The sequence below is a fragment of the Oncorhynchus nerka genome, linkage group LG6, assembly GCF_034236695.1.
Source record: "Oncorhynchus nerka isolate Pitt River linkage group LG6, Oner_Uvic_2.0, whole genome shotgun sequence".
In the NCBI taxonomy this organism is placed as follows: Eukaryota; Metazoa; Chordata; class Actinopteri; order Salmoniformes; family Salmonidae; genus Oncorhynchus; species Oncorhynchus nerka.
The window spans coordinates 70069978-70079817 of NC_088401.1; the positions used below are offsets into that span (position 1 = coordinate 70069978).

General features: G+C 40.2%; 1 protein-coding gene across 1 annotated transcript; it reads right to left on the bottom strand.

Annotated features, from left to right (window-relative positions):
- Positions 1 to 1388: 1388 nt before the first annotated feature.
- Positions 1389 to 3081, bottom strand: LOC115131203 (ribonuclease-like 3). The gene is made up of 3 exons (XM_029662797.2): positions 2984 to 3081; positions 2488 to 2555; positions 1389 to 2055 (listed from the first exon to the last, which is right to left on the bottom strand). The coding sequence occupies exons 1-3, from the start codon at positions 3052 to 3054 to the stop codon at positions 1610 to 1612; spliced, it is 585 nt and encodes a 194-aa protein (XP_029518657.1). The 5' UTR covers positions 3055 to 3081; the 3' UTR covers positions 1389 to 1609.
- Positions 3082 to 9840: the final 6759 nt, after the last annotated feature.

A 9840-nucleotide genomic window follows, 5' to 3' on the forward strand; every position in this document is an offset into this window, starting at 1 on the left:
AAAATCTTACATTTACTTTAGAGGCCCAGTGCAGTCAAAAATGTGATTTTCATGTGTTTTATTTCCACAGTATGAGGTTGGAACAATACTGTGAAATTGTTAAGAATTATGACAATTCCCTTTTAATGAAAAGCCTGCCTGAAATGTCTGCCTGTTTCAGTGGGATGGAGCAAAATTCTTGCTTGAGAAGTTGCCCTTTGCTAAGAAGCTATTTTCTGACCATTTTAATGAATAACAATCAGAGTAAGATACTTGGCTTTTTGGTCTTAATTTAAGGTTAGGCATAAGGTTAGGAGTCTGGTTAAGATTAGGGTTAAGGTTAAGGTTAGGTTTAAAATCAGATTTTAAGGAGATAACTTGTAGAAATGGGCGGGGTTTATAACTTTTTGTCTGTCGTAACTAGTGATGACTCAGAAAATAGGTTCAAGAGTAGCAGAAATGACATTGTCCTGCAATCAAAGCAACCACTGTAAATGAATACAAATATTATTCAACCATGCTGGTCATTTATGAACATTTGAACATCTTGGCCACGTTTTGTTATAATCTCCACCCGGCACAGCCAGAAGAGGACTGGCCACCCCACATATGCTCTCTCTAATTCTCTCTTTCTTTCTCTCTCTCGGAGGACCTGAGCCCTAGGACCGTGCCCCAGGACTACCTGACATGATGACTCCTTGCTGTCCCCAGTCCACCTGACTGTGCTGCTGCTCCAGTTTCAACTGTTCTGCCTTATTATTATTCGACCATGCTGGTCATTTATGAACATTTGAACATCTTGGTCATGTTCTGTTATAATCTCTACCCGGCACAGCCAGAAGAGGACTGGCCACCCCACATAGCCTGGTTCCTCTCTAGGTTTCTTCCTAGGTTTTGGCCTTTCTAGGGAGTTTTTCCTAGCCACCGTGCTTTTACACCTGCATTGTTTGCTGTTTGGGGTTTTAGGCTGGGTTTCTGTACAGCACTTTGAGATATCAGCTGATGTACGAAGGGCTATATAAATACATTTGATTTGATTTGATTTGATTTGATTTGTCAACCAGAAATGATTTAATATTGAGATAAAAACTGCTACATTGGACCTTTAAGCACTTTGAGGTTAGGCTTCTATTATATGGCAAAGTGTCAGTCAGAGACATTTGGTAATAAGATGCTTAGAATTTAATCCACAAATATCAATATAATATCTTAAATGAACACGTTTTATGAATTTGACGAAATAATCTTGAAGCCCATTCTAAAACAGTATGGGACTTGATCCAGGAAATAGGAAGGTCTTTCCCAGAGATGTCCATGGTTGCAGCTCATGTACATTTTTTGAAACAGTACGATTGGTCCAAAATCCCCATACCGAAAAACAAAACAGGACACAACAATTTGAGTGACAACTTTGTTATTTTATTTCACAAAGCAGTTTAGTTGAGTTACGCTTGGAAAGTAGACATTACAGGAGACATGCAGTTTTGGAGACAGTGTTGCAATTGTTAGCAGAGATCTAGTTGTGAGAAAACACTCCTACACTCATTTGCTAGCCACAGTAGCGCTGCCTTGTCAATAACAAGTCTCCAGTTGTGCTTATATTTAGCGGTGACACACCTTTCATGTGTATTCACTTTCCATCCGTAGTGCCAATATCAACATCACCATCATAGTGCACTGGCAATTTTTTTTCACATGCAATGATAACATTCTTAGTGGCCGAAGATCCCTTGTATGTACAATTGGGATGGGAATCCACACCTGTACGTGTACATATGACTATAACGAAGGCATTGTTGCTTTTAACCAGATTGTTTCCCTGCGGTGTGCCACCACCAGTGCAGATTTGTATGACATTCTCTGGATTGGCCAAAATGAAGGTGTTCTTCACTTTGCATTTTCCATCAGGCCGGTTCAAATTCAATAATTTCATCTGATTCTCACACGCCTGGATTGTCATTTGCCCATTGACGTGTTGTTTTAGGAATTGTTTATGTTGTTGGTCGACGTTGGCCATCACTGTAGCACACAGCAACACCAGGAAAAGGAAAGCCTTCTGGAACGTCATGACTAGATCTTAATGGAGAAACAGGAGAGATGAGTCAGACAGGGTGGTAGATGAATGCATACAGTTTAATACTATGTTAGCCATCTTCAGGTAAATGCGGTATGCATACCAGCAACGTTCCGTAGTAAATGTAGCACCCACCCCTTCCCCTCAAATTGAGGTTCTGTATATTTTCTTAAAAACTGTGAAACACTTTTCTGTAAGGGGAGAGTTAAAACTGCTTTGTGTCCCAAACAATTCATTTATACCGAAAACAAGACAAAATGTGATTTACAGCAATGCACTGTGTTAAAAACAGTGACATACTAAGATAAAGTAGAGCCATCATAATCCAAATTATATATACTGTAAATTACAAACATGATCTACATTATATCATTGAAATCATATTTTGGTTACAAAGATGTGGAAATATTTTACTTGAGAGAGAAGCCATTTACCTCTGACAACTGGTTTCAATGGCCTTTGATGTGACTGGTTAGTTGTTTTCTGTCCTCTCAAGTAATCTCTACAGATACAACACAGCATTAACCAAAGACAACAATCTTCAGATACAGAGCTATTCTTTAATGCTCTAGCACTGTAATGCTCAGGCAATTACATTTGACCTGTTTGTGATGAACTTAGATGTTTGTCACCCTGACACCTATGGTAAAACATTGCATGGATTAAAAGGGTTTTAAATGAACTATTAGCTTTTTAACTATTAACAGTCAAGTCTTCCCCAAATATCTGCCACAATCAATCAAGAGAGACTTCATATTAGGGTGCCTTCAAATCAAAACTCATAAAATACATGTCTGACGGCGGTGGGGTGGGGAGAAATGATTTGGTAGAAATGCTGTTCTACATTTTCAGGTGGTTGACCGATTTGTCTTTACAGCTTTTCTTACGGACAGCGCAACACAACCCTAGAAACAATCAAGTCAATCTTACCTGTCTGCAGCGAGCCTTCTTGTATGGTAGAGTATGGTAGAAGGTACTAAACCTGCTTGATTTATATACATATGCTGAAGAGGGACGTTCTCATTTCAAATAGTAAAATCAATATTTAAAAAAATATTGTAAATACAACAGACACTGTTCCCAGTGGCAATTTGAACATGATAATGTTGGTGAGGCAAACAAAAAAGCTGATATGCATCAAAACCACTATACTACACTACACATTGAATGCAGCATAATAAACAATGGCAGAAAAAGATGAGCCACACAGTAAATACTTTCCTTTCAAATGGTACCAAGAATATGCATATCCTTCCTTCAGGGCCTGCACTACAGGCAGTTAGATTTGGGTATGTCATTTTAGGTGAAACATTTTAAAAAGGGGGCTATCCCTAAGAAGTGAAATGGATTTCCATTCAGTTCCAGGGAATTGGCAACATGTCCCAAAAAATAGAACCAGTTTCAGAGAAGTGACATCATCGCAAACAACATATAGAGGACAGAGTTCTAGAGAATTAGAATCATTGTACTGTTCTGTTCTGACTTTTAAACTTGAAAATATGAAATATCCTTTTTCATGTCACTGAATGAGAGAGAAGAATGTAGAACGTTTACATTCTACCAGGATACGTTATTTTCAGACCTCAGTGTTCCTATGGGAGGAGAAGAGACACAGATTAGTATGAATCAACATGACAGCCGCGAACTGGGGAGGAGTGAGCAATTTGGGCACAGGTCAGGTTAGATGAAGTGAGGAACAACATATATCACTAATCTACTGGATAGCAACAGAGGTGTATTGGCTGTTCAGATGTGTAAGAAGGGGCTCAGCATAGGATAAAGGGTTAAATACCAGTGCTGGTGTGAATTTGTTCCTTGGTTGTGCAGCAATATGGCCCAATGAGTGAATAAACCTGGTGTGAGTTTTACTAATTGTCCATGAAATGTTATAAGGTTAATTTAGAACCTAACAGTACATCAAATATAGCAGAACCAGTTTCAGAGAATTTGCATCATCACAAACATACTGTATAGCGGACACACTTCCAAAGAATTGGCATTATGGCTATTGATGTGCCAAGAGGAATTCTGGATAAAACGAGAATACGCTGGGACAGCGTGACAGAATTTGAATATCCAGAATCAACGGTTTTTCTTTGACTTCAAAATGACATCATCCAATTCACCAAATCATAGATAAATTTAGGATGTGAAATATAAATCGTACATTTTTTTATTTAAAATTTGTACAAATTGACACCTTTTTTATATATATTCACACAGCATGCCACAAACCGAGGAACACAACAACTAAACGCCTACAATACAACACATTCCCCAAGGTGATCAACATATGGTTTCCAAATTTAGTCCAACACTTCTGTTTTTTGTTCAATTGTAGAATATACAAAATCCAATGGTATGTAGCTGTAGATAGTTCAGTCCCCAAGTTTGTTATTTAGGGTGAAAATGAGACTTTCCAACTGATGACTATACCTTTTTTTGCAGAAATTAGACCTAGATTACTAAATGTTCTCTGATATTAATCACCAATACTTACATTTCCCAATACACAATAATTGAGATGGATCGCTATAAATTCCTAGACACAATGAAATGATGTGTCATACATTATCCCAAAATGGTTTCAGTTTACCATTAGACATAAAGCATAAAGGCATAAAGTAGGCATAAAGTAGGCATAAAGTATGCACATTTTCCCACCAGTGGTGTGTTTCCACCAAATTTACTTTTTTGCCGATAAAAAAGTGGTTGATGACGTAGTGCACACATAATGTACTTTTTCCCTTACGTTCAATGTGTTTCCATTGCATTTTAAACTCTGACGATAGTTTTGTAACAAAAACTGTTGCTTTAAATACAAATATTCCTGGTCATGGCACATAGGCTCTATCCAGCAGCTCGTAGATACAGTGAGTGTAGGCCACATATGGCAAACTCATTCCATGGAGGGCCGAGTGTCTGCGGGATTTTGCTCCACCCTTGTACGTGATTGATGGATTACACTGAAAAATATATATAAATCCATTTAAAAGATTCTACTGAGTTACAATTCAGGTAAGGAAATCAGTCAATTGAAATACATTCATTAGGCCCTAATCTATGGATTTAAAATTACTGGGAATTGTCACGTTTCTTGAATGGAGGAGACCAAGGCGCAGCGTGATGTGAATACATTCTTCTATTTATTAACGAAGAAACACTAAACAAACCACACAAAACGACCGTGAAGCTAAATATAGTGTTGAAACAGGCAACTAACACAGAATATGGCTGGCTAAATAACGATAAACAGCTGCCTCTGATTGAGAACCAATCTAGGCAATCATAGACATACAAAACACCTAGATAGTAAACAACCCCATAAACATACAAAACCCCTAGACGGTACAAAAACACATACATGTCACACCCTGACCTAACCAAGGTAATAAAGAAAACAAAGAATACTAAGGTGACAGGAATACAGATAAGAATCTGTTGGTCACAGATACCTTAAAAAAGGAAGGGGCGTGGATCAGAAAACCAGTGTAACCACCATTTGCCTCAAGCAGTGCAACACATCTCCTTTGCATTGAGTTGATCAGGCTGTTGATTGTGGCCTGGGGAATGTTGTCCCACTACTTCTCAATGGCTGTGCGAAGTGGATATTGGTGGGAACTGGAACACGCTGTCATACACGTCGATCGAGAGCCTCCCAAACATGCTCAATGGGTGACATGTCTGGTGAGTATGCAGGCCATGGAGGAACTGGGACATTTTCAGCTTTCAGGAATTGTGTACAGCTCCTTGCGATATGGGGCCATGTATTAATATGCTGAAACATGAGGTGATGGCGGCGGATGAATGGCACGACAATGGGCATTTCCTTTGATAAAATGCAATCGTGTCTGTTGTCCGTATCTTATGCCTGGCCATACCATAACCCCCCACCCCCACCCCCCACCTCCACCATGGGGCACTCTGCTCACCCGCACAACTGCCCGGTACAGTTGAAACCGGGATTCATCGTGAAGATCACACTTCTCAATCATGCCAGTGGCCATCAAAGGTGACACAGAACTGCAGTCAGGTCAAGACCCTGGTGAGGAAAATGAGCACACAGATGAACATCAATGAGACGATTTCTGACAGAGAAATTCAGAGAAATAAGCTTTTTGTGCATATGGAACATTTCTGGTATCTTTTATTTCAGCTCATGAAACATGGGACCAACACGTGTTGTGTTAATATTTTTGGTCAGTATAATTAGTAAGGAACTCCCCTCACCTGGTTGTCTTAATTTAAAGTAAAATCTCAAAACCCGCTGACACTCGGCCCACCGTGGAATGAGTTTGACACCCATGGGTTGTGAGTGTATGCTACTTTACATGATGAGATTATTATGGATAAGAGAGCATTTTTTAGTTGTCAAATTTGTCAAGCATTAATCATCATGTCACCAGAATTAGGCCGTCAATTTTTTTTGGAAAGTAGCATCAAGCTCATCACCTTAATTTATTTAATCTATAGCCTAATAAACTGCATGGTTTCTCAGGTCAAAGTTGGGTCGTAGTGGAAGGAGGACCACACAATTTATCATTACGTGTCTCCAATTTTACTTCAATTTGATGGATATGATATCAATATTTACGCATGAAGGCATTTCCACCACCATTTCTCACATAATTAATTTTACTCACTCAAAAAGATCCCACCATGTCGAACGAACAAATTATCTGTTGCCATTTTTCAATTGGCCTTGAAACTTCCTGTTTCCAACATAGCTGTCATTATTTATTTAAATGGTTACACACTTTCTTTCCCATTTCCTTTTCTACTTCTCTCATTTTCTGTATACCCCATCTCAATTCTATTCAATTCAAGGGGCTTTATTGGCATGGGAGAAACATATGTTAGCATTGCCAAAGCAAGTAAGGTAGATAATATACAAAAGTGAAATTAACAATAAAAAAACAGTAAACATTACACTCACAGAAGTTCCAAAAGAAGAAAGACATTACAAATGTCATAGTATGTATTTATACAGTGTTGTAACGATGTACAAATGGTTAATGTACAAAAGGGAAAATAAATAAGCATAAATAAAACGCACTAGACGACCAGTTCTTACAGCTTTAAGCCATACCCTTATCCTACTCCTCCTCTATTCCTCTGGTGATGTAGAGGTTAATCCAGGCCCTGCAGTGCCTAGCTCCACTCCCATTCCCCAGGCGCTCTCATTTGTTGACTTCTATAACTGTAAAAGCCTTGGTATCATTCATGTTAACATTAGATGCCTCCTCCCTAAGTTTGTTTTATTCACTGCTTTAGCACATTCTGCCATCCCGGATGTCCTAGTCTTGTCTGAATCCTGGTTTAGGATGGCCACCAATAATCCTGAAATTTCCATCCCCAACTTTAACATTTTCTGACAAGGTATACCTGCCAAAGGGGGCGGAGTTGCAATCTACTATCCAGGTCTATCCAGGTCTGTGCCCAAACAATTCGAGCTTCTATTTCTAAAAATCCACCTTTCCAGAAACAAGTCTCTCACCGTTGCCGCTCATTATAGACCACCTTCAGCCCCCAGCTGTACCCTGGACACCATATGTGAATTGATTGCCTCTCATCTATCTCCAGAGCTCGTAATGTTAGGTGAACTAACCTGGGACACCCCGGCCATCCTACAATCTAAGCTTGATGCCCTCAATCTTATACAAATTATCAATGAACCTACCAGGTACAACCCCAAATCCGTAAACACGGGCACCCTCATAGATACCATTCTGACCAACCTGCCCTCTAAATACACCTCTGCTGTCTTCAACCATGATCTCAGGAATCACTGCCTCATTGCATGTGTCCATAATGGGTCTGCCGTCAAACAACCACACCTCATCACTGTCAAACGCTCCCTGAAACAATGATCAATTATCATGGATTTATCAAACAGATCACCGACCATATGGAATCCCACCGTACCTTCTCCGCTATGTAATCTGGTTTCCGAGCTGGTCATGGAAGCACCTCAGCCACGCTCAAGGTCCTAAACGATATCATATCCGCAATCGGTAAAAGACAGTACTGTGCAGCCGTCTTCATCGACCTGGCCAAGGCTTTCGACTTTGTCAGTTACCACATTCTCATCGGCAGAATTAACAGCCTTGGTTTCTCAATTGACTGCCTTGCCTGGTTCACCAACTACTTCTCAGACAGAGTTCATTGTCTCTAATTGGAGGGCCTGTTGTCCGGACCTCTGGCAGTCTCTATGAGGGTGGCACAGGGTTCAATTCTCGGACCGACTCTTTTCTCTATATACATAAATGATGTTGCTCTTGCTGCTGGTGACTCTCTGATCCACCTCTACGCAGACGACACCATTCTGTATACTTCTGGCCCTTCTTTGGACACTGTGTTAATAACTAACCTCCAGACAAGCTTCAATGCCATACAACTCTCCTTCCGTGGCCTCCAACTGCTCTAAAATGCAAGAAAAACTAAATGCATGCTCTTCAACCAATCGCTGCCCGCTCCAGCCCGCCCGTCCAGCATCACTACTCTGGACGGTTCTGACTTAGAATATGTGGACAACTACAAATACCTAGGTGTGTGGTTGGACTGAAAATCTCCTTCCAGACTCACATCAAGCATCTCCAATCCAAAATTAAATCTAGAATCGGCTTCCTATTTCGCAACAAAGCATCCTTCACTCATGCTGCCAAACATACCCTCGTAAAACTGACTATCCTACTGATCCTTGGCGATGTCATTTACAAAATAGGCCCCAACACTCTACTCAGCAGTCTATCACAGTGTCATCCATTTTGTCACCAACGCCACATATACTACCACCACTGCAACCTGTATGCTCTCATTGGCTGGCCCTCGCCTCATATTCGTCGCCAGACCCACTGGCTCCAGGTCATCTATAAGTCTTTGCTAGGTAAAGCCCCGCTTTATTTCAGCTCACTGGTCAACATAGCAGCACCCACCTGAAGCACACTCTCCAATAGGTATATTTCACTGCTCATATTTCACTGCTCTATTTCTCCTTTGCACCCCAGTATCTCTACTTTACATTCATCTTCTGCACATCTATCACTCCAGTGTCTAATTGCTAAATTAAACCACTACGACGTATTTATTCCATTGCCTCCCTAGTCTTACCTCTTTTGCACACACTGTATATAGATTTTTTTCTGTTGTGTTATTGACTGCACATTTGTTTATTCAATGTGTAACTCTGTGTTGTTGTTTGTGTCACACTGCTTTGCTTTATCTTGGCCAGGTCACAGTTGTCGTAGCTTCTCTCTGGCGGTTTTGTTTTGTTTTGGTCATTTATGGTCCCTGTCGCCCCCATGTGGAGATTGTCAATTACTGCAGCCTGAAGATCAGGGTTACGCTGATTATGGCAAATGTTTTAATGTTCCGTTGTACATGTGCATTTCTGCTTACACAAGCACACATGCCAAGGGAAAGAAAACCAAGTGTCCTGGAAGGCTGCAACCTGTTCGGAATGAGTCTGATGTCAACAGATAATTTCCATATCAATGCCTGGAGGTCAGTAAGAATTGATGTCGACCTCAAGACATATGTTAAGGGGACCTGTAGTAGTTTATTACATGTCAATGTGTCTTACACCATTGTAGTGTCGATAGGTATGAAGGAGTCTGTTCCATAGCTATGTTATCCATGGAGGAGCTAACCTCAGAGTGAAAAAAATGGACCCGGAGAAGAAGGCTTATGTTTTACATGTCCATAATCAATGGTGTTTTTTGTTTGTTTCTTTGTGCTGTTAGTAACTTATTTTTTAACTTATTTTGTACAATTTGTAGCTGCTACCT

Bases quoted from the DNA above. Each gene is read 5' to 3' on its own strand.
- LOC115131203 (XM_029662797.2), bottom strand. From the start codon at position 3,054: ATGTATATAAATCAAGCAGGTTTAGTACCTTCTACCATACTCTACCAT. The intron at 2,556-2,983 runs GTAAGATTGACT...TTGTATCTGTAG, and splicing joins AGAAGGCTCGCTGCAGACAG to AGATTACTTGAGAGGACAGA. The intron at 2,056-2,487 runs GTAAATGGCTTC...TTCTCCATTAAG, and splicing joins ATTGAAACCAGTTGTCAGAG to ATCTAGTCATGACGTTCCAG.